The sequence below is a fragment of the Nyctibius grandis genome, chromosome 8, assembly GCF_013368605.1.
Source record: "Nyctibius grandis isolate bNycGra1 chromosome 8, bNycGra1.pri, whole genome shotgun sequence".
NCBI classification, from domain to species: Eukaryota; Metazoa; Chordata; class Aves; order Nyctibiiformes; family Nyctibiidae; genus Nyctibius; species Nyctibius grandis.
Window position 1 is genome coordinate 18,114,818 of NC_090665.1, and position 25,628 is coordinate 18,140,445.

Consider the following 25,628-nt stretch of genomic DNA (forward strand, 5'->3'; position numbering starts at 1 on the left):
CCGGTCCGCGACCGTCGGGCAGAGCTGCCGGCAGCTCTCGGGTGCGGGGCCGTGGGGCGCATCGAGCAAAACCGCGTTCTGAGTGCGGAGCTCGCCGCTCCCGCAGGCCGGCAGCACCCACTGGATGTGCCCGAAGCCGCCCCTGCCCGGCGTCCCGCTGCGCGGGGGTGCGGCCGTTGTGGCAGTTCCACCTGCTGAGGCCGGACAGCGCTGGCCGGGCCGCCGTGCCCCGTCTCTGCCGGGAATCCCCGTCCGCACCGCGAAGGGAAACGAACGGTTCGGCCCCCACCGCGCACAGGTCGAGGTGTGCTTATAATCTGCTCTTTGGTACTTGGGTTTCATCTCCACTTGCAAAACAAAGTGTTCCCTTAAAAGAAGCTTTATTTTTTCCCGTTACCCTTACAACTCTGTAAAATCCCCCGTAGCTCTAACCCTCATTTGCATCATCAGAGTGCATACAGTTCACCTTGCGCTTAAAGGTCACGGTATAAAATTAATGAAAATACAGCAAATGTACAAAGCAGACCCTTCCCTTCCTCTTGTCTTTCACTAAAAGACAAAGGCACACACTTTCAACATGCACAGTAAGAAAACATGCACAGCAAATGCCCTAAATGGCCAATGGCATCACATAACACACAGCGAACAGAGCTTAAAAACAATATACGCAACAGCCAAAAGCAGAAAAGCACACGGCAGCAGGCACAGCAGCCTGTACAGCAGTGCTAGAGCCATATAACACATGACGTAACACATGACATGTATGAGAGCAGCATTCCTTAACCAGGCACTCCCAGCGTATGTATCAAAGTCCTCAGGGCTTCTCACGCTGATGCTCCCTGAACCGCCTGCCCTGGCCAGGGCACTGCTCCACCACCACCAAAGCAGAGCGTGCAGCCACCAGCTGCACAAGAGTCCAAGTGACCTTCCCAGCTGGGGGGATTTCTCTGCACACAGCTAGCCTGGGTACTGTTCTGTGGCCTCTGCTGATGGAAGGTGAGCCAAGGACAGCACTGAAAGAGACCCCACATCCTTCTCTTCTGCAGCTGTTGGGTACCATCATCTCTTCACCAGTCTGTGTACTTCTAGAGCCCAGAAATGGTTCTGCACAGCGGTGTGAGTCCAGCTGTTCTAGGAAAGGTCCCCTTTGAAGCACTGTTGTGACATCATTGCACATTCTCCCACGCCCTGATGCTGCCGAGTTGTTTCACACAGCCCCAGGGAAGGGGTTGTGGCTGCTACAGCGCTGCACCTGAGGGGAAGGGGCAGCAGCAGCCACACGGGGCAGGAAGCCACTAACATGAGGGGAGGCTGAGGTCCCCCAGCACCACTGTCTGCGGCTCAGTCCTCCCTCAGACAGCAGCCACCAAGAATGTAGTAGATCATGGGACTGAACAGGGGATGTTTAAACTGACCACAGTATGAAGGGACACCAGGCTGGCTTCCCATACCTGCGTACTTGCCCCACACACCCAGAACAATCCCCCAGCATGCGGGGGACAGTAGCCTGCAGCAGGCCATCGGATCCTCACCTGCTGCTTTGGAGTTGTTCAGTCCATCATTACTACTTACTTCAAATACTGATAGTTTAGATAAACTTCAGAGACATTTTCTTAAAATAATATTAAACAAGGGTTTGGGATTTTTTTTTTATAGAGAGTTTTATTAAATATACTACATCAGTATCTTGTACTCCATAATCTTTTGATCACTCACAGGTTGACTTGCTTAAAAATGTATTTTATAGAAAAACATCTGCAAAGTTAAAGCTAAAAAAAATACATATTACGCACCTCTGGACAATCTGCATGTTAGCAAAGAATGCCTTTTATTTATTGACCTGAACAGGTGCTTAAACAAGGAACATACTCATGGAACAGGACTCACTCCTTGAATATGGCACACCTCAAACTACTTAGACTACAGGAAAACTAGTGCAATCATGTTTAATTGCATCTAACAACAGAACAATAAAAACTACTTTTTATTCCTTTGTTTTTATATTTTCTCCAAACCCATTCCATTTGTTCCCTTCCCACCACAACAAAACATCCAGTGGTTATTTCTGTAGATCACTGTCCTTACATTGCATGAAGCAAACTTCATATCGGCTGATCCATATTTACATTGAAGCATGCAAAGGAGACAAGTATTTGCAATGCAAATCTATTAAATACATTATAACTGAACAACAAGGTGTCCCTTTAACGCTGCAGTTCTATAGCCTGTATCTGTGGTGGAAGTTTCCAGTGTATGAATTATAAAACAGCATACAATTCAGAAACAGAAACAAAGAATTTTGCAAATTGTATTTTGAACTATTAAATCTTTCTGAGAGCTGTGTCTAGCGCCGAAACCAAAGCCAGCTATTGAGTAGCCAGAAAGCTACAGTAATTGAATACATGATCATTTCCCTTTTAGCACGTTCTTTGTTTTCTTCTTCCAGAAGTTGTAGACGGTGATTAACTTTGATTATCTAAAAATAAATAAAGGCTTTTAATACTTCATTAAAAGTTGCCAGACTTTCTAGAAGCTTCTGAATAGCCATGCAAATTAGTATGTCAGACAGATGGATTTTAAGCACTTGATAATTTGACTTTCTATCTTTGATTGCTAGCGATCAGATCTCACTGTCCCTAATAAGTAGCAACAGAAATGGAGTTGGACTCTCCAGCTTCCCAGAGAACACAGGATACAGGAGGGCACTCCAGCAGGAGTACAGAGAGGACCCCTCACCATATCTGCTATGGATACCTTTGCAGCCATACAGAAAACCTGCTCCCCCGTTTTACTGCTACAACTTTTTCTTAATATTATCAACTACTATGCTTTACATACCTGTTGTCTTAAGGAAGCAGCATCTACAACTGTCATGTCATCTGGTGTTCCCTCAAGCGTAGTATCCAAGTTGGAAAGACCATATCTATCAAATAAGGGAGATAGCTTAGCTGTCTCATCCATACAAAGATTAGCAAGTACCATATTTTATCAACATTCTAGTAGATGTATTTTTTGGTGGTGACAGAGATTAGTTATAAAACTTTTTCTCCAGCTTTTACAGAGTTGTCTATTTCCATAGGACCCTAACTGAATAAAGCACAAACACATAGGAAGTGGGTAAGTGCTTGACTGAATCTGGGTTTATTGCTCTCCACATTTAAATATTTTTGAAGATTCTCCATGCAGACAGACTTCTTACCATCACTTGGGCTCTCAAAGACTGGTTCTAGTTATTTAACTGATTAATGAAACCTGAAAATTGCGTGAGCTAAAACACCAAAGTTGCAAGAGACCTGCAACAGATTAGAAATAAACAAATGAAGACGCGGAAAGAATTGGGTGTCTTATGCTCGGTACCTACTTAAATATCCCCAGTGAACACCAAGTGGACACCTACTGAGATTAATGATCTCAGTCACATTAATCTTACTATTTCGGGCAAAGACAGAGAACCTTGCAAATAACAGTCGTGTGGAGTCACTGCTTCCTGAACTTTGCATGCGTTAAAAAGTTTGCTCCCAGAGCACCTCTCGGTTTTCTTAATGTAGGAATTCAGAGAAAGCATTATTGTAACTCCAGGGCAAGTTAATTAAATACAGCACATGCATTATCAGCTGGGAAGCAGCAGAAAGTGTACATGAAGTACGTGTTTTGATCATCCAAATGCTACCTTTTAACCAGATTCTTTTCCAACAACTAACAGGTAAAAGTCATTCCTGATGCTGCACCTACCACTGCGTTTCTCACTTTCCATCTTAAAACCTGTTTCCACTATTAAGTTCCCCTTGACTTGCTTTCTCATTAGAACATATGAACAACTGCTGCAAACATCTTAGGAAATTGAACACAATAAATGTCAGAGCTACCAAATTCACAAGAAAATACACTTAGAAGAATGTTTAGCATTTAATGACAGTTAATGGTCAACTGCAACTAACGTGAATACAAGTAGAATTCCTGAAGCTTGCAGAACGCACTGAAGTGCAGACACTACTTTTGCACTGCATGTTCTTTCATTGCTTTCAGCAAACTTCCACAGAGTGCCCTCAGCTCAGGCAAGATTCCCCCCCCTCCACCAGACAACTTGTCAAAAGTTTCCCCGTATCACTGTTCATTAATACAGTGTTTTCTAAATAAGAATTGCTGTTTATAGATGAGTTGCATTAGTCTGGACTTAGATAACAATGAGATCCTTGAGCAACACCGTATAAAAGATAGGAAGTTAATTACATTTTGATCTGTGTTTTTTTGGGTTGAAAGGTATACAGGGAGAGGGAAACCTTTTCCAGGTGAGATCAGGATAAAAACAACTTTTAGTAAGGGAATAGTCAAATAAGCAATTGTCTATCAAGAGAGTCATAGCTGTTTTAAAAACACAGTATGGGACAAAAAAAAGTTTTGGCAACTCCTTTCCAACTCCTTTTGTTAGAAAAAGATTTTCTCATTAAGGCCATTATTAATTTTTTATTCTAAGGAGACGTCAAACATTCACTTAACTATAATTTATGCTATTTACTACTTGTAGTTCTTTCAGTTTGGGCAATATTAAAAAGATTGAAACTGTTGGTTTTGTTTTTTAATTTCCTCAGTGCTGTGAAGCTCACATTGCTAACTCAGCAAAGTTATTTTAAAATAAACTGAAGGTAATTATAAAACAATTTCAACATTTCTACTGTTAAAAGAAGTCTGAAGCTTTGCGCACACACAAAAAATAAAACAAGTCTTCTTTACTACTACAGATCCTTTGAAAGCAAAGAGATTTCTGAGAAGGGTATTTTTGTAGCCTTTTTTTATTTGTTGTAGATGGTGAAAAAATTGGAGAATCCCACCAGATCCACAGCATAGTTGTCCCTCACCATCTCTTGGGAAAAGCAGAGAGGCTCATCATTTCATTCAGATGGGCACACCTCCTTCCCAGGTCACATAAATTTAATAGAAAGTCACAGTATATCACTGCTGCTCTACCAACTTCCAAACCATTCCAGGTATTAAATCCAGAGTGTTACCAGCAAGAAATCCTTTGAGATAATCTTTTGGACTGTTACAAAACCCTGAATTCCTGAGTTAGAGAAGAATCACCTGCTTGAATCCAGTGTCTACTTAAGCACAAACGTAATCTCCATTTCGATGAAAACACAGAAGTGTAATGAGAACAACAGATACGGAAAGGACTATTTCTTTTCCTTCATCCTGCCCCCATCAGATTACATGTCAATCTTCTATCCAGTTCCCCTGAAAAGATGTCAATCTGCCAAGATAATGGCAGTGAAAAGGCATCTAGCTACAACTAACAATCACAGGCATGTTACTGAGAACACCTGGAAAAAATAAGGTGATGCAGGGCCAAATTTTCTAGCAATAAAATATGAAATTCCCTACTAAACAGAAAATACTTGAAGTATACTGCTAATGTAATGTAAGAGACTCCCCTCACACCTTACTTTGAGCCAGAACTCTGCAGCACGTTGTATCTACTAGACAAGTGAGGTCTTTGCAGGTGACTTGAATGGGTGAGGAATAAAGGCCTGAAATAGCTCAAGAGTTGAGAGGGAGGATAGAAATGAGCATTGTGTTTTAAAGTAAGGACACTTGAAATAGGGAAACAGAAGTCTGACTTTCAGAATCTAAATTAGTGGATCATGACTAACAAAAAAATACTGTTTACCTGGTGTTGTCATGATGAGGGTTAGAGGAAGTGGTAGCAGCTGACCCACCACGTAACACTGGCCTATGGCAGGGTTTTGTAGATAGAAAGGACAAGACAGAAACAGGAAACAACAGAGGTAAGAGGTAAAACACACAGAACAGAGGAACATCAAAATACTTCCACTCATATTGTATAATGTTTCAATACAATATCTATTTATTTTGTTGTAAATTGCACTTTCATATTTCTCTTATTCAAATTTAATCAACACTGAATGTTTATGCAACTAAGACATGTAGGCAAATTTTTGATGATATAGCTTCACTTATGGAAGACAAACTGTTGGAATAGAGATTTGGGCATAGGTTATCAACCTTATAAAATAACCATGGGAAACTTCAGTTTTAAACAAAAACTCCCCCCCAAAAAAACAAAGTGCCACCCAACAACAATGGAAAAAAAAGAAAAGTATCTACACATAGTTATAACGGCCTTTGTAATCATTCTTTCCTCCCTCTAGGGAAAGGGGAGATTTGCCTTTTCTTTATTCATCTATGCTAAATGTAATTCAGAAAACCTGGGCTAGTTGCCTAAGGACTGTATTGTCTCAAGAGGTAGAAGTGACTAAAAGCTTCCAGTAGATGGTATGAACATCCGTATAAGTGTTGCTCTTTCAATTTCTTTTCTTTCTAGGCAGAGAGGAAGAAAAGGTAGAGCTTTTTAAGTTGCTGCAACTATATAATATACATTAACTTCGCAATAAGAAGTTACTGTGCCCCACTTTACAGAAGATGTGAATACCAACAGTACCTTCTGCCAAGGCTGGTACTATTTTCAGTACCTCTGGTAATAAGGCATTAGTGTTCCACATCTATGATGTGTAACAAACTGTTCAAGAGCCTGAAATATTTTTTTTAATTTCTTCCATTTTCCCAACGCCAACAGCAGGTACTTGTACCATGCATTTAACCCATGTATACTCCAGGCTATAAAATTAAAGACAGAGAGAATCTAGGTATGAAGATCTTTACAGCAGGTACATGTAGGAGGCAGAGGGTTGGTGCTGAGGTGGCTGGCTGGGAGAACACTATGGCCTGGCCTGGAAACGAGCAAGAACCATGCAAAAAAATATCACAACCTCTACTTTAAATTTAAAAGGATCAGGATCTAGAAGCCTTAGCAAACTCCGCTACCCAGTACAATACTCACTGGGACTAGGCCCTACTCTAATCAGCACCATAAGTGCATACCACAGTGTTTTTCCATCTAGCACACAAGAGAAGCCAGCATGATGTGCTTTACAAAACAGAAACCCCCATTTCCAGTACATACAATAAAAGATATTCTTATTTAAATGCATGAGGTCTTGCAGAAAGTTATCAAAAAAGGTATTCCTATTTTTTAATCAGAAAAATAATTCAGGTAGTCTAAAGTCTTGTCTGACAGATGCTAGAACTACTTTGAGAAAGCATAAGAAATTCAGCAAACAGCAGCTTTGGCACAGGTCGCAGAATTTCTCTGCAAACGTTAAGTCACCTGTGATTAACTGGCAGATACGTGAATGCCAGCTTGACGGTATCCAGCAGCCATTTCCCACGCCATCTGACACAGGACAACACCACTTGGGTTTTGTGTAATGAGAACAACAGGTCTTAAATGCACTCTAAACTCTTGGCCTCTGTGGTATTTTGTGGCAACTTTGAAGTTTTACAGATGTTGTAGAACTAATCAATACTAACTAATCCATACTACTCTTCCCAAGGAAAGCCACAGGCTTGGAGGTAGCTGAGGGCTACAGCAAGGAACAAAACTAGAGCACTCCGGGATCTGTGCACATCAGCAACTTAATCTAAAGACAAATCTTTAATCCCACTTCCCAACACAGCCAAGGCTGTTAAGAAGCTGCACGTGGTATCTTCCTTTTCTTTGCAGTTCACATTTTATTTCTTTACAGGTGGACCCAAAAGGATCACCAGAATATTCCCCTGCCTCTCCCACACTTTTTACTTGCTTGGTTTTATATACGAACAAAAAAAATTCATTATATGGATCACAGCGTCCTCATAACTGGGATCACCTTACCCAAAATCAGCATCAAGTTTTTTGGTAAATACAGAATGCACAAGTATAATATAGTCAAGCTATTAAATACATGGCCTTCTTTAAAAAACAGAGTAAGAGGACATTAAAACTTCGAATTTTCTGGCTACCTCTGTCAATTCCATCCTAAACATTAAGACATGATCAGAAGAAGCCATAAGTCCGAGGCCACGTATACTGAACGCTTAACTATTTCACTGCAAATACAGCGGCAGCCTGAAACATGATGGGAATGCACAGTAATACAATTTAATAACAGGGGGGAAACAGGCAATAAGGCAATGACCAAATGAATCTGGTCTGTCTTCCGCTGCTTAGAGCGGAGCATGCAATGGAAATACCACAGGTATGATGCAATCATAAGCACATGGTCTGGGAGGAAAACAAGGTGTGGACTATCCAGGTACCTGGGTACAACTTCCATCGTTTCTGTGCATGCGCACAGGGGACTGAGGCCAGCATATTCTCTTTGTTCAGCAGAGGCAGGAGCTATGTTCACCTCTCACTGCACTTTGAAACACCTCTGGAAATCTCAGAAAGGCCATAAGAATGGGCATGTTCTGGACTTGAACTGGGCAAGAAGCTCATCTTCTAACGGACAGAAAGGATTGGTGCATTGAAGAAGCAGTGACTGGATGAAACCACTCTCCTTGCTTGTCTCGGTGCTATAAGCAGTTACTTCAATGAAGCGATAAGCTACTGTTTTTCCCAGACTCCTTCACATTTGCAGACCCATTTCATTTTCTTCTGAACTATATTACCCCAATCCAAAGTCATGTGTAGCCCTCTTCGATGGTCTTAACTCACATCCCCTTTTATTCCTACCATGAAAAATATCATTAACTTGCTCAATATAAAAAGTGATCTCATAACACCTCATGATAAGATTATGTGGGTGAACTTTGGCATTTAAGAAGGGCAGTGGCTTTTTAGAAAGGGCTATCCTGAAGAAAGGAATTAGTAATAAATTTCCATACTTTTTTCTCTGAAATAAAAAGGTATTGACCCAAGACATGAAGAACAGGTCAGATAAAGTACAGATTTCAACACAACTCTATTCAGATATGAAATTGCCTTTTTTTCCTGCATTTAAGACATCACTAAAATCTCCTTACATGCAGGGTTTTTTTTTGTTGTTTGTTTTTTTGTTGCCTAGAGCATAAAAGACACTAGGTATAGGCCCTACAGTCGTTCGACAGAAATAGAAACAGAAAAACACTTAGAACTGGAAAACAAAACTGACCTATTGTCCTTGTCCAAGCTGAAGGAAATGCAAGAGTAAACAGTGTAAACAGTGATCATTAAATTGTTGCCCATTTAAATAACCTATTATGCAAGCAGTGTGGGCTAAATGAGGCATAATTCATTATCTGCAGCAGTACAATCAGCACCTACCGTTAGCGGTTTTAGTAGATTGGAAAATACTTTGGGAAAAAAAAAAGCAAGCCATGAAACACGTTAAAGATATTTCCAGTAAGTAACACATAGTCAGATCTTGTTCATTTTAAAAGATCTCTTCTAGTATTAAGCATAAAATGCTGAAATAGATAAGGTTTTGAGATAGAAAGCACATTACACAGACCAAAAGAACAGAGTGAAGGTTCGGAGCAATTTAAAATGAACAATATTTTGCAACCATGCAAGTGGATCATCCAAATTTCACATTCCTACGCCAGCTGTAGAGTAATGGTGGGTATCTAAACACCCAGCCACAAAGAATACACTTTCACCTTATTGAGAAGTTCATTATTTTGGCACCTACTTGTTCAAAGGTGACTAGAATGGGGTTCCCATTTCTTCTAGGAAGGTTAGTAAGAACATCTCAAAAATTAACCCAAACCAGGAAGAGTAATACAGCTTTTGAAGTATTCATAACCCTAGAAATTTTCTGATAATTGAAGTAAGTTGCAAGTGTACATATGCATATGTGTATGTTTTCCAGAACCCAAGAAAACATGGGCAAGAACATGACTAATGGAAGCCAGGAATAAAACCTGTTAGCTCTACTGCAGACTGGGGAAAGGACTAGAATTTCAGTCTATATTTTAACAAAGATTCTTGGCACAGTATCCATAAGTGCTATTATTCACAGGCAGTAGAATTCCTCCTTATCTGGGGGCTTTAATTTTGTAAAACAAAACAAACTTGTAATTCCATCTAATTTTTAATATTGACAAGGGAAAAAAGGTATTGCTGTCCAGCTGTTGACAGGCATCAAAGTTTTAACAGCTACAGCTTGAAATTTCATAGGATTAAGTCAGGGTTAAGCACCCAACTTGCAGAATTTCAAGGGGAACTATGCAGCTAATTTCTTTTTGGTTTTTTTTGGTTGGGTTTTTAAGTCCCAGTTTAAGAACATAAAGGCCAGCAAGACTGGAGTTCTATACGAATCAGGAATGTTAATATGTGCATTTATATACTGTCAGGTCCACAAACATGGTGAGCTACAGGAGGTACCAGTTTGGAAAGTGACTGCGAACACACAGACATTCACAATAAGATTGGCTTGAGAGTCACGTTTTATTACCAAAACAACTAGAAAGCAAATAATTTAACTTCACACTACAAAATAATAAGAGTGCTGCTGGGATATTAGCAACCAGTGGCAGATGGCAAATTTCACACAACTTCCTAGCACAGGCCACACGGAATGGCTGCAGGAGGAACGAGCAGTTCCTCCCAACGCTCTTGCCAGTTATCTCCTCTAATTCAACCTCTTGACAAGCCCTAGAGGTCTCGGCTAGCCCTACACTAGAGACGAACTGTGTGCAATTTTTACCTGAACCTCTGTGCTAGAATACTATTGAAATGAAAATTGCTTTTGGTAAATTAACCTTGCCATTATTAGTCTTTATAAATGTTTCTATAGTGTTAAACATGCCATTCTTGTAACGCTTAGAAGTGCCAAATCGAAACAGTCCAAGGACACAACAAGTGGGCAAAACTCCACTGAAGAGAATGGAACTACTATGCAGTGATTGCCATGAGGCTTGTTTTGGCTCATTACCTCTCAAAGTATCAGCTTATCCATAAAAACAGAGACAGCATTAATCAGAGGAGCAACAGCTTCTCAGTATACATTGCCTTTCTTGCTCTCAGCATCCAGCGAAGTGGTCGCCATCACTCTTGTATCAACCAGAGATAACTATTCCCAATACAAACTGAAACAGCCTAAAATTTTGACACATTATCAAAAGCAGTGTTACAATGCCTTGCATAATATTCTACTCTGTTTCTGTACATTTGTTTTAATCCTTTACGACAACATCAACCCAATCTTATTGATTTGCACCATTGCTCACCAACAGAAAAGCAGAAGACAAGGCTAATAAATTTGCATGCTCAGGATCAAGTATTAATTGCAGAAAACAGTGACAATCTGGGAACAGCAAAATCCCTTGCAGTCATAGGCTAACAGTTCCTATTTTGATTTTTATTTGGAAGGAAATCAAAACAATGCTATATTTAACTGAAACAGAAGCATTTCGAAATGTGAATTTTGGACAATTAAATTGCTTATGAATAGTGAAAGCAAAGGAAAGCAAAAGCAAATAATTTCATCTCATTATTTTGTAAACAGAAACCAAACTCCACTAAAAAGGAGAAAAGAAAAAAAAAAGCAGCAAAAGCTGGCAGAATCAGTGACAACCAATCACCTGCAGTTTTCATCCAGCACATCCAAGACCTGCTGGTAAGCCCTACGAGTGGAAGACTGGATAAACGACAAAATGCCACGAGCAGAGTAAAGATTAGTTCCATCTTCAGGTAACATATTGGGAGGACAGACACGAGCCTGTTGCAGTGATGGTGTCACACTGTTCGTACAAGCACAGTAAATGAAGAGAGAAATACTATAGTCAGATTTTAAATTAAAAAAACCTTTTCAGATAGACCCCATTTCAAAATGCTTATTGCTTGCTTTTGGTTTACCCTTCTCCCACCACTATAAGGTAACACTCCCAAATTCTAGTAGCATAGGGATCATGAGCTACATTTATATATGATCTTCAGAAACAACCACAAGCAATAATACAAGGCCACAGTTTTGATCTGTTATACAAGTTAGTTTTAGAAAGTCCTTGTCCAGCTAAATCCGTACCTGTTGAAGTCAGTATTCAGGTCCTCACCGACATCAATGAGAAAAGTGTTTTTACAAGCATTGGCATTTAAAAGAAATCCTACCCATAATCTCTTTTCAAAATACAAGCCTTTTTCAATAAGGAGAATCTCAGACAGAGCCTCTTCAACAAAAAGTTTTCTTCAAGGTGTGACTAAAGATCAAGATAGTATTTTGATTTGCACATGAACAAAGTTTAAAGGCAACTGCAAGAAATTCAAAAAAACCCACAGAATTCATAGCCCAGTGACAACAAATTACATGATCTGAGTTTCTGACTATGGTGCAAAAATAATATTTAAAATACACAGGATTGAAATTCAAACATGATCATTTGGATTATACAAACCTCATCTCTACGTGACAGAAAATAGTCTTGATAAACTGCCTTTGATTCGCTTATGTTTCTTTACATTGAACCTGACTTTATCCACATTGTCCTTCACACATCAAGATTTTTTTTTTCTTTTTTAAATCAGGAAATTTTAATTAAAGTTGAGATGCTTTTTTAATAAAGAAGTAATTCTTGTTAACTTAATTCTAAGTACTAACACAAATGAAAAACAAAGTGCGAGTGACTGTACCCTTTAAATCTTGGGATAGTTTTTATTCCAAGATTAGCATCCATAATTCAACACATTTCCTTTGAACTTGCCACTTCTGCTTTGCTCCAACAGTTTTTGGAGTTAGAATGCCAATCTTCCCGCTTTTGGCATTTGTAAGAAATTAAGCAAAGCATTAGTGGCTGAGTGCTTGGAAGTTGGTTTGCTATTTGGATAATCTCTATATAGGACATAATTCTATGGATAAACTTATTTTAAATAGAGTTGCTCTGTGACTGACTGGCACCAAGATCACAAAACTGAGTAGGAAAGAAAATTCAATTGAAAAGACAGATTCAAAGCATGTTAAATGGATGTCACTTCATCCACAGAAGAGTTCGGCCACCCTGTGCTTCAAGAGACATGCAAAGCCATCAGTGGCTGGTGCTGACTGATACTGGTCACTACCTATTACCTAAACTGCAAACATCTTTTCATGCTGCTGTAGAGTATGTTTGGACAAGAGAAAGTAAAAAGGAGGAGACATCAATAAACACCTACTTTGCGTCTTTACAGATTTTATCATTCTCCAAGACTTGTAGAGTCCATCTTTCTTTTACATTTATGATGACTTCTGCTTTGCAGTCAATGGTACTGGTCACATCCACACATTTTACTCTTGAATTGCACTGAAAATGCCAATATTATATCAAGAAGCAGGGGCAAGTATGGAAATACTGCCAATAAAGTGAATTTACAATTTTACAGTTTCTACTCCTTCATGGATTTGCTGGCTTAAGGAAAATAAAGGAAGAGCTGAAGGCTTGAACTTATTGCATGTTTTATATTAAAAGTAATTTTTCCTGTTCATCACTTCAGAGATTTACAGAATAGGCTGAAAGACAGTTTTAAAAAAGGTAACAAACAGTATTTGGACATATTGCAAACTAGAAGGTACTGTGGAATTCCTGTGATACAGAATGGTATTACTGTAAATACCACAGTAATGTTATTTGCATACAGTCTCTTCTGTAGATACTGAAAAAACGCCAAAAAAACTCTTCAACTAAAACTGCACAAAATTCTCTAGAAGAAAGTTACATGTGCTGATTAAATGGAAAGTGTATATAATAATGAAAAATCAAGGCAGACTTCAGAACTAGATATTTCTGAGTCCCATGGTCTAGTTCCTGGACTACTTTATGCTCATTGTTTTATATGTGGCTTGTAAGAAAAGGCAGTTTCAAGAGATTACTTCATTCATTTTAAGATATTATTTAATTCTTACTTAAGAGAGTATTTAGTTTCTTAAATGATTTAATTATTTACGAGATTATTTAAATCTATTTGCTCCTGGATATGAGCTAAGCTGTACAGCTACAGCAAATTTTCTCCATAAAGGTTATGGCTAATTTTAATATCCTTCTAAAGTGCATAGTTTGAGAGAGACCTCTCTCTCTATCTGAAAGTGAGACTAATTCTATGAAGGGCTTAAAATGTCAGGATTAAGGAATATGGTGGGGGGGTGGGGAAATCTCTACCATAAGGAAAATTCTCTAACATTCAGTATGACTACTTATCATTAGACATTGTGGCTATCCCCCTTCTCTCCTCCATTTCTAGTCAAATGGTCTTAATCTAGGTATAATTTTGTTTCAAATTTCTGAAAATAATTCTTAGAGACAGCTCCAGCCACTTATTTCAGCACTCTCTGGTTACAAACACCAGTCAAGTCCAGAGTTTAGAACCAAAACAAACACCATGGAATTACAGAAAGTACTACGGAAGAGCACAGTAACATTCTACTATATGCAGAGTTTTTAGCTTAGCAGTAATCTCCCCTAAACCTTCTGAAAACATTTGTGATGTACACAGGGTTTATTTCAGATACTTCCGGAACTGTAAGTCAGAGAAATATCAAATGAGAGATAAACAGATGTAACTAATCAAGGTTACTTTAAATCCAACCACACAGACAGACTGTATTCTCATTAAAGACGTGCACACCATCACCTTTTTCCCCACGACTTGCATGAAGAACAGAATTTCTCAAACTGTGAAATTGAACTCTGCAGAGAAATGTGTTTTTCCAAGGGAAAGCTTGGAGACAAGAAAAAAAAAAACACTGTCCCCTTTTCCATGCACTCTTTGTGTTTTGTTGACTTCTGATGCAGAAGTGGAATCCTTGCATTCAACATTGGCTGGCAATGGCCAACAAAAAGCTTTGTTTCTCCAGCTATTCAAAAACAGCCAAAGAACAAAGAACCAAACAAACCAAAGCTGTTTTGAAATTTCGTTTTTCTTTACAAATCAGTTCTTAGTTGAATCTGTCCCTTTCCTTTTGCTGCCAGGTATTTTTCCTTATATTCTTTATACAGGGAAATGATTTGGCAAAGTTTGAGAAATCCTGAAGCAAAATTAGAAACCACACATTCAGTGTAGCAAAAGCTGTTTCAAATTTTATATTCTAAACTACAGATACTTAGTCAGCAAATTAGTATTGCAGAGAGCTACATAATTAAACACACTCTTGATTTTCATATACCAGGTAACATTTAGGCTTACGTGCAATCCTTAGTCGAAAGAGGTGACTGGAACCGTGGCATTTTATTTCTTGGGACAGTATCTGATCTGTGCCACCTTGAATAATAATTGTAATCTCTTAAGTAAGCATCCTTATAAATAGAAGGATTGTAATTTAGAGAGCTGTCATTATTGCTACGCAGATAGATAGTTATTGTAGAAGCAGGTGCCTACTTGTTAGTCTCAGGTTTTTTAAAAACATTTGAGAATTACTGACTTTAGTGAAGCTCAACTCCCAAAAAATTCTCAGAACTGTCTTTGCATGCAACTGGATGACAAGAAGAGAAAAACAACAGAAAAGAAACAACTATTTGTATCATGTAGAGAACCCTGTGATAGGAAGCCCAGACAATTCTTTCACTTCAGTCTGACAATCTATTCCAGAACGTTTAATTTTGTCACTTTGTAGGTCAAGCACTGGAATTTTGCACAGTACATCTGAACATTTTGTCCAAGGACAACAGTGTCCCAGATTAAAGCCTGAGTATTATAGTCCTATTTAGAACACAAAGGTTTTAGAAGGCAGTGCTCCATGTGCCTCTTCAATGGGGTCCTCATCATGGCATCCAAGTAGACTATCATGTCTATCAGAAGGTTGAATCAAGGAGGTAAGAGAAACAAGCATTAAAAAAAGTATTTTTTGGATAGAAATTAAATATTTGAAGTAAAACGTGGACTTTCTTTCCTATTTGAAGATGTGAACCACACTCACACAAGCATAGGAATAAAGAGCTGATCTTTGCCAAGTTGGAGTACCATAGTATTTGTTACTGCAGAATTGAACTACTTAGACATGATATGAACTTAAAAGTCAAGCCAGTTTTGATGAAGCAGCAATGTATCATTACAGTAATTAGAACAAAGATTTTTTTTTTCAGCCAATACTACCACTGGAAATAAGAACTTTAGGAGCAGCTGCTTTCTTGTGTTTTTGTACCACTGGAAAAAATAGTATTTCTAGATGGTAAAGAAATTTCAACATGATATAAATGAGGTAACAAGTATACAATTATGTTTTCTGTAGTGCAAAGAATACATCTGTAGTAGAATTTATCTACTTAAACGGTCTAATTTATCAACAAGGAAGCTAAACTTAGCAGACATGCATCACCTTTACCATGAACCTTTAATAGAAATAGTAGTCTATGAGCTAGGTGATACCCAGTGCCACCTGAGGTAGCATAATTTACATCAAGCAGGTTTGTTTGCTTATATTGCCTATTTTGAGCTATACAATAACACTTCCACATGGGTAGCTTCTCTAAGTAGCTACCAAAGTGAAAACCAAATGCCACTTTATCAGTTTTGTTTGTAGAATCGCTACTTTTGGTTTTACTGACGTGAAACTTGCAATTTTTTTTGCAGTTCACAGTATACGTCCTGTGGGCCTAAATTGTGAGGAAACAAGAGCCAAGAGATACCTTTTTCACCAAGTACAAAAGACTTGGCTTTCCTGCATTTGTGTGAGCTATACAATTTCCACCCTGAACACACTGTTTTCATAATCTGAATTCACAGAACATTCTCCTGAGAGTTAGGCAGGTACACAGTCACATTCTCCACTTGGAGATGGACAAAACCTGGATGAGGGAGAAATGCCAGACTAGGCATCACTGAGAATGCCACAGCATGTTCAACGTGGTTTATTTTTTTTGATCACACTGAGTCGGAAGAAACAACGATGACAGAAAAAGAAGCCATTTCTAGGAACCTCAATGATTTCAAAGCAGATGATCTACACATTAGGCGCAGCATAACTTCTGTTAAGAAAACAAGTACTTGAGAGGACAAGAGACAAATGGAGTTCTACTGAAATATGTTATCTGCATGTCGGCAAGTGTGGAATGCTGCAGGGAAGAAAGACGGCTTCGTCCACGCAGGCAGCAGGGAGCACAGATACAGCAGGTGCAATATTAGCTAGCTGTTATTTTTCATACAAACAAAAGAGAAGAGATCCTGGATCAATGTAAGGTTTATGTAATTTTCCTAAAAGACACTCATAATGGAAACTGCTTGGCATCAGAAGTTTGATTTATTTGACCGACATCATGCAGGCACTAGAATGGGCATCAAGAGCGGAAAACTAATCTCCAGACGTGTCATAATTTCCGGGCTTTTGTAAATGATAAACTGAGTCACACAAGCTACCAGTTTTATGTTAATTGATCATATCCTTTTTCAATTTATAGGATTCCAAGTTCATATTGTATTGTTAAGCCTCTGAAGGACTGGTAGTAGATTAATAAACTGTGACAGCAAACAATATTCAGACCATTTTAAACCAGTAATTCTATATATAGCTACTGAGTGACAGCAAAGAATAAAAGTGAGTTTTACAGATCTATGATTTTTTGATTCAAGAAGTCCAAACATACATGAGAAATCTCACAGCAACTGGATACATCCAGTCAGAGAGATCTTGCCAGTTTCTCAGATGGCTGGCTGGGCAGACACAACCCGTGATTTTTGGAAGACTAAACTAACCTGGGGAGCAAGGATAAAGTGATTTCAAGAAATCGCAAGAATTCATATACCATCTGTTTTTCCTTTAAGTCCAATACATCACAGACTGGCACAGCAGAGCTGGTAACATCAAAGGGGTAAACTTTTTCACAAGCAGCTTCCACCACATGAAGACCATCTATTCCAGCACGCACCATGTGCAAACTATCAGATAGGCAAGTGAAGGCCATTCCTGCAGTGAAATGCTAGTATGACTGTTCCAACAGGACATAACTGGATGACTGATACCACAGGGAACTTAGGCACTTAGAAATGACATATTCTAATATTTATACACATATTCCTTTGTCTATGAATGAAAATCGTTACATAATATAAACAGTGAGAGAACCAGGAACATTTTGATGCACAAGGAACTCAATTCCCTGAAAATTCAGGGGAAAAAAATATTATACCAGCTCAGAAACTGAAAAATCTCCTGAAATAACAATTCACGATAACTGGTGAAACCAACTGTGAGCCCACAAACACTCCCACCCATCCTCTGCAAGAAAATACTTCACAAATGAGTCACCTCACTAAACAAAAAGCATAGAAATTAAGAAAATGCTACCCTTATATGATTAAGAATTATGTACTTGCCACAACATACAAAATATTAGTTGGAAAAAACAAATAACGAGGAGATAAGGAACAAAGGAAATAGGTAACAAAGCCGTAGTTGTGTCCCTGCATCCTGTTGCTCTACTCACATGGAATCATTTCGGGCCAGTTGGCCATTCTGCCGAGTGGCGTTTTCACTCATGGAACGTTCTCGCTTCAGTCTTCCCACTGAGCGGACCTGTGTAAGAGGGGAGAAAGAGGGAGATAAAAGACAGGGAATTCCAGGACAGACTTAATGACTTGCATTGGGGATTTGGAGGTTAGATCTGCCCTCAGATACAAAGGCACATTTCCATAGGTTTCACAGTGATTAGGAGGAAAACAACCGATGACAGGATCTGATGCTGGTACGTGTAAAACCAAGATCCAAACTTACTGCAGTCCTGTTGTTATCTATCCATATGATCTGATGCCAAAAGTATGAACAAACAGCATTCCGAATATCCAAGAAGCAATATTATGTTTAATATTACTACCTATCACCAGAGATAAATGTATTTCTACTGTATTTTATGAGTCCATAGAATATGAAGCTTCATAAATATTTTTCATTTTTTAAGATGTCAATTACACATCATTCACCTGGATGCCAATGGTATACCATTCTTTGAAGCTGGTTCTCAGAGTTTTGTTAAAACTCAATAATTCTATGTGCTGTTATATCATCTGGCCATGAATTCCAAAGGTTAACTATACACATTAAAAGAATCTCAGTTTGTTTTCTGATAACCTGCAAATTAAAAAAAATCTTGCAGCTTTCTCTTTAATCAAAAGGATTTTTTTTTTTGTTAAAGGTATTTTGAGTAGTTCTAATTATGACTTTATTTTTGTAAGTACTGTGTAAGCTTACTAAGCATGCCAGCCCCTAGCCATCTGCCAGCTAAGTATTGAACTTCAAAGTCATAATTAGAACTACTACAGTGCTAATAAAAATATTTTTGTATTTTCCCAACTTATGTTAGCACCAAGCAGATCTGCACCACAGTAGAGAAATCATTGGTCATTTCACTTTCTTTAGTGGAATGCTCTCAACAAAGGAAAAAAGCAAAATAAGTACTAGCCTCTTCACTTTGAGGTGTCTGCTGTGGAGGTTTTTCCAAGTCCAAAAAATCTAGTGGTCGATCACTAAGAGAAATAACACGGGGAGGAGTTTTCAATGCCAGTGGTTTGAATGGAGTAGACTGAAGAAGCTCAAGGTCTGGTGGTCTGGAAAATGGAATGTCTTCACTATTACCTGCAAGAACATCAGTTGTCAATAGAAAGCAAGCTGTTCTGAGGCCTGAGGACTAACGCTAAAGTTCAGAAAAGCATCACATCAGTTACTTCCCCTGACTATGTCAAATAACTAAGTATACCTTTCTTTAACAGGGCTTGTATGTTAAAAAACACAGTTAAAGCTCTCATAAAGACCACATTAATTGACGCTTATTTGAGCAGTTTCTCAGAGAACAATGATCCTGAGCAACATCAACTGTTACTGCAAGTGAGGGCACTTTTAATCTCAAGACATAGTTCCATTAAAGGTGTATTTGTTTAGAAATACGGTGACAAGGGATGTGAAGATATCACTTTTTCAAAGCATAAAATATATGCATGCCATATTTTGCAAATTGTAAGGTCTTCAGCAGTTCCAGGTCTGTTACTGTAAAGCCCATGACCGTAAATACTAAAGAAGTATTGACAGAGTCCACCCAATAATAGACAGATTCTTAACGTAATTAGCATTCTGATTATAATCAAACACATATTGCATGGCTAATACATAGTACATCCCCAAAACTTGTTATAGCTACTTTAGCTTATAGTTAATGAAGAAACATCAGGTGTAAATCAATAAATTCTTTTTCTCCAGAAATGGTTTAGTAAGATGAAAAGTCAGCAGTTAAACTTTCTGTTCATAATTCATTCATTAACTGTCTCCACTACAAGTTATACCAAAACTATTCATGAAACATTTTTAGAGTTTAAGAAACTTCCTAAGTCAAAGTTGATGAGCAATAACTGTTTGAAAATCAGAAAGCATTTTACAGGTTTTTCCTTTTAAAAATATATCAATATATATTTACGTCCATCCAGAAATTTGGGGAACTAATTTAAATTTTTGCCTACTTTTGTTCTATTGAGATGCAGACATACCTGCCACTACAATCCGCTCCGGAACCTGCATGGTTACACTGGTATTTGGAAATCCTTCTTGGATGCCCTTCTCAAGGTCAGCATTTTGAGGAGCTACTTTGAGTTTTTCTGGGACCCTCATGCGCTGACTGATTCCTTCAGTGTATTCCATTTCATACTGAAGGCGATTAATTTCTGCCATCTCGGCAGCTGGAGATGGGAACGCAGCCCCACTCATTCTGGCAAAAGAAAATCAAAAGCTCTAATAGCAATACAGGAAACCAGCAGAAAGTGCGTAAAGGAAACTCTTTGTTCTGATTACTAGGCAAGCGTTAGATGATCCTAACCAAACAGACTTATTTAGAGAAACAAATTATACCACAAAATTCATAGGAAGTGTAGTCACATGGGGCTGAGAGTTGAGGGCAATGACAGAAGAACAAAGTGATGCTGTAGGCAATGCTCAAAAGCTGGACTGAGGGTTCTTGAACTGAGCTGTGACAAAGAACACTAGAAATTCTGCACGTAATGTACTATTACTGCACTGGCTGGCAGAAAACCCAACAAACCAAAAAAAACGTTGGTAGGATCGATAGGAAATCTATTCAGGATTGGTAAGAAATCTGAAATATTGATCTGTATTTACACAGGTCTAGTGTACTGGTATTTGGGAAAACTGATGAAGTCTTAAAAAAATGCATGTTGAAATAGGGGAACAAAACAAAAGGCTTGGCTTGGGCAGCAGCCTTCTGCTCACTGTCAGTTGCTCAGATCTCACTCCATCTTACAAGGACAAAGTTCCTTATCAACAGCCTGTCACATCAGCTCAAAAACCTAGCATATTCATAATCCATTCACAAACACACGCAATTCTGTAAACTTCTCGCTTCCGAATTTTTCTGTAAATGAAAACCTTACATTAGCACAAGATGGGCAGAGAGAGAACAAGACTTTATTTACACTTAAAAGGGTTTGCCAACACTTTATATGTACATTTTCCTAGAAAAGGGGAGGGAATTTCATATGAAGCAGTGGGGGAATTTCCTAGAAACTGGGCTGTGAGAAACTTACTAATATGGCAATTGCTGGGAGCAGTATCGAAGATAAAGACCAAGATAACTGGGTTTTTTGAGGTTAGGTTTAAGGCTGAGAGAAAAAGTAATCCTAGAGCTGCACTTGGAAAGTGGGCTGGAAAGGGGCTGCTGATGGAAACTGTGGGCTGGAAAGGGAACTCGGGTGGCTGAGAGAAGTTGTTCACCTGGGCAGTGGCTGGTGGACCTTGTTGATGACTCAGACAGAGATTGTGGTTATGGGCTCGGTTAAGAGAGAGACATCCTGGAGCTGCAGTTAGAGTGGGGCTGGAAAGGGGCTCACAGAGGGACCTGTGAGCTGCAAGGAATACTCTGTTGTGAGAAACCTTTCATCCAGACAGTGTCTGGGGGGCCTTGTCAACAGCTCAGACTGAGATAACGGTTATTTTTAGGGTTAGGATTGAGAGAAATATGTATTTCTCTACATATATGTACACACACAATATGTAAATATAGTTACCTTGGCAAATCCACCTATGGGAAACATGGCTCACTCTAGCAAGAAATCCTTTAGTGGTATTGCTTGAAGTAATCCCCTAAATGTAAACCTGGCAAAAGGGCAGGTTTGGTCACTGTAATTGCAACTACATTCTTTTACTATTTTTGGCAGCAAGGCTGTTGCTGTGTGTGTGCTTTCATAAGCTGAACATGCAGAACTTTGCGAACAAAACGCCTCAGTGCAGATCATCTACGTGGCAGGCGAGACGGACCACCAGCCATTCCTCCCACCGTCACACAGAAACAATACTTTCCATATCTATCAATAAAACCTCAAACCAATAGTAACCTTCAGACAATAGAAAGAAACACACAGAAGGATCTGGATTGTGTAACCCTATATTAAATGCACACATTTAGCATATTCAAGATGTGATCCACTTGGCAATCCATCCTGGGATCCTCAGTGTTATTTTCAGGACTTCCTATCACCATAGATCAAATGAAAGAATCTCATTCATCTGAAAGTCTCACTGCAGCACACTAGGAGAACTGGGGGTCAGGGAGAAGGCAAGAAGGTCACTCTTCTATGTAAACTTAAAAAAAAAATTATAAAGAAATACCTGAAGTGATGCAGATTTAATCTACCTGTATTAATTCTTACTGTTTGTATGTATCAAGTGAAAGGAACTGGAACAACCCATTTAATTAGAAATAAACATTTTATAGGAGCTCAAGAGGTGCTTAAGCAGCTCTGTCACTTCAATATTCTTACAATTTCACTTTAGGATTTTTTTGTCCCCGCCCTTTGGTCTTGCAAGCTAGATTTGTCCCTCTTGCAAGACATTGGCTATATCAGCGAGTGACATGAACAAAGTACACACTCTTCTGACATTTCCACATCCCAAAAGGTGCTTTTCATTTCAACACATGGTCTATGATCAGTAAAGCATTTCCAAATCGATAGGAGTAAAAATCATAATGTCAATAAAGAGACCGTATTTTAAGAAGCACTTAAAGTACCCAGAATAGCTATTGGCATCAGCTTAAAGAATAGTTATTGCTCACAAAACTTGACAAAAGGTGTTTCACTGCTTGTTCACTTTCTCATTTTGAAATACCTGTACGGCTCTAATTTTTGCAATCAAGTATCGCTACACTCTAGCAGTGTTTATACCACAGCTTCCCTGAAGTTTGGCATTGCTTGTGTACGTAAGTCTGCATGACAACTGCCTTCCAGCTGTAAGGTAAAACATACACAAAAAAGGACAGCATTAGAACAGTCGCTTTATAAACTATTTATAAACTAAATATCACCGTGTGAGTTTAGCTGTACTTGCCAAGGACCTATAGATACAATACCTCAATATCTTTCTACTTTTGCCTACTTCTCATCTACTTTGCATCACTGAGAACTGTATTTTCTGTCAAAGTGATTTCAATTTTTACCCCTTTATACAAGAGAACAGCGAAACAAGAAACAGTGAGATTTCAGCAACAGAAAACTTAAAATATTTAAACAGATCTTGTTAACAGAACCCCCAACTACTTAAAGAGAACAGAAATCAAAGTTACGTTTTCTGTCATGTTCTCGTTACACAAAGCATTTTACATCAGACATTAATAATAAATCAGGGAGGAGGAGGATTTTAAAATTGATATTTACAGAACTAAGTAGCTCTAAAGAGGCATGAGAATAGAAAAGAAGTCTGAGAGTGATGAGACAATAAAAATACAATCACAAATACAGGATAAATAAAGGACAGAGAGCAGCTGAAGCAGAAATAAGCATCAATGGTATTTAACAAAAGAGAAAGGAAAGAGAAAATCTGGAGGAGGGTAAGGGAAGAGATAGAGCAAGAGAAGTTATATAAGGTGAATTATGTGTTCAGAAAGACATAGGGTACCTCCTTCCCACCTCTCCTGAACAGGAATGTTAACAGAAGAGACGGGGATAAAGCAATGCATATAAATCCAAAGGATGGCTTTTTGTCAGCGTTCTGGCAATGATCAGACATTGGCCATATCTGTGCTGCAACTGCGAACGTTATGCACAGCGTGGGTGTCGGAGTTAACCTGAGAGATACAAGATGAGTACTGGTAAGAGTATAGCTGTGCCAGCACTCGGATCAGAGCAGGTTTTACAGCCTACACTGAACTAATTGTAACTTCTCCAGCTACATTACTGTTTGTTCCTGATGTGGCTACTTTACAGCTAGTCTGCTCAAGTGCACATAACCTACAAAGTGCTCTTTTGGCAAGTGTCGAGATATCCTTTGATAAGTAGAAGGGGAAAAGGAGGACTTAAAGCAAAGTTAAGGGCATGTGTTATAGGATCCAAAGGACCCTATTATGGGACCCTAAAACCTGTCAGAACATACATCACGGAGGCATTCAGGATCAGAGGCTACGAAATAACAAAGCAATAATGGAACAATTTGAGGGTAAGGAGAGACAGGTGTAGGCTAAATGCTGAAAGCTGTGCTGCATGGTACAGTTACATGTGTTGAACTTTTAAAATACATTACCTCCTCTCCTTAGCACAAGGACGACATGAAAAAAAAATCTATTAGACATAAACAAGGCTGTGGGATCACAAAACAGTTCAGGCTGCCTTCTTTCAAGTTTGTTTTACTCCAGACAGAGGTTTTAATGCCAAAGACCTTTTTGGTGGGTTTTGTTGTTTTTGTTTTTTTGGGGTTTTTTTGTTTGTTTGTTTGTTTTGTTTTGGGTTTTTTTTAAATAGAAAAAATACTGGAAAAGTTAGGAGGAAAAAAATTGACAATCTGACCACCATTTCTCTGAAACACCCAAATATCCATCGTGTTGTGACAGCATTCGACAACAGACCCTGCCAGCTCATGTCAGAAGGTAAAAGGGGCCTCGGGCGCTCAGGAGGGGACACAGGAGCCCCTGGCGTGCTCCAGCCCTCCCTGGGCACTTACGAGCACCCCGAGTGTCCCCTCAGTCCCCAAAACGCGCCCAGGGCAGCCGCCAGCCTCCAGCTGCGGCAGGTGGCTGCAAGCGGCGCTGGTCCCGCTCCTGAAACGTTCCCAGTAGCGCGTTGGGAGCGCGGAGCTGGGGACGCCGGGAGCACCGGGCGTGCGGGGCCGGGCAGCGCCGGTGTCAGGCAGCGACACCGACACCGGAGGGAAGGGGCGGCCACCGACAGGGCCACGGGCAGAAGCGCCCGGGGAGCCCACGGGGTGCCCCGAGGTTGGGCGCGGGGGGAGAGGGGGAGAGGCAGCGGCGAGCCGAGGCAAGCGGGGAGGCGGGGGGCGAAGAGCTGGGCTGGGGCAGGAGGAGGGGGCCCTGCACCACCGGGGCCGCGGCGGGGGGGGAAGAGGGCTGAGGGGACACATGACACAGGCTGAGGGGGACGCAGGCTGAGAGGGACGCAGGCTGAGGGGGGGGGGGGGGGCTCGGGCCGGGGGGACAGACGGCTGTGAGGGCGGGTGGGGGACAGGCTCGCGCCCCGCAGGCGGGGGCGCCTCTCGGCCAGGCTGAGCCCCCTCGGGACAACCGGGAGACGCTGCCGCCAGGCCCCGGCAGCCTGTACTCACCCAGAGCGGCGGAAGGCGGCCGGCGAGCCCCTGCCCTGCCCTGCCCTGCCCTGCCTGCCCCGGCCAGGCCGCTCCTGCCGCGCTCCGGACCTTCGCGCTGCCTCCTACGGGCGAGGGCAGGCGTTAAGCGGCGCGGCGCGCCCTCAGCACACGCCTCAGGTAAGACGCAAAAGCCGGCCTGCTTGTCCCCATCGGCTCCCGTAGGGGCTGCTGGGGACCGCGCGTCATGTGACCAAAAGAGGGCGGAAGCGGCTCCGGCTGGCGCCTCACGTGAGAGGGAGCCGGAGGGCACCCATTCTTAGTGAG

At 40.1% G+C, this 25,628-nt stretch overlaps 1 protein-coding gene across 7 annotated transcripts; it reads right to left on the reverse strand.

Annotated features, from left to right (window-relative positions):
- Window positions 1–1,684: 1,684 nt before the first annotated feature.
- MFF (mitochondrial fission factor) lies at window positions 1,685–25,597 on the reverse strand. 7 transcript variants are annotated; one of them, XM_068406311.1, is made up of 11 exons: window positions 25,323–25,591; window positions 22,881–22,999; window positions 21,782–21,869; window positions 20,252–20,469; window positions 19,177–19,349; window positions 18,205–18,293; window positions 14,972–15,046; window positions 11,404–11,562; window positions 5,666–5,728; window positions 2,839–2,923; window positions 1,685–2,476 (listed from the first exon to the last, which is right to left on the reverse strand). In XM_068406311.1, exons 4-11 carry the CDS (start codon window positions 20,466–20,468, stop codon window positions 2,345–2,347), a joined length of 993 nt encoding a protein of 330 aa, XP_068262412.1. In that variant the 5' UTR covers window position 20,469; window positions 21,782–21,869; window positions 22,881–22,999; window positions 25,323–25,591; the 3' UTR covers window positions 1,685–2,344. The 7 variants fall into 7 exon arrangements, with proteins under 7 accessions (XP_068262412.1, XP_068262413.1, XP_068262411.1 ...); XM_068406312.1 differs by lacking the exon at window positions 22,881–22,999; XM_068406310.1 differs by lacking the exons at window positions 21,782–21,869; window positions 22,881–22,999 and having other exon boundaries at window positions 25,323–25,589.
- Between the last annotated feature and the right edge of the window lie 31 nt (window positions 25,598–25,628).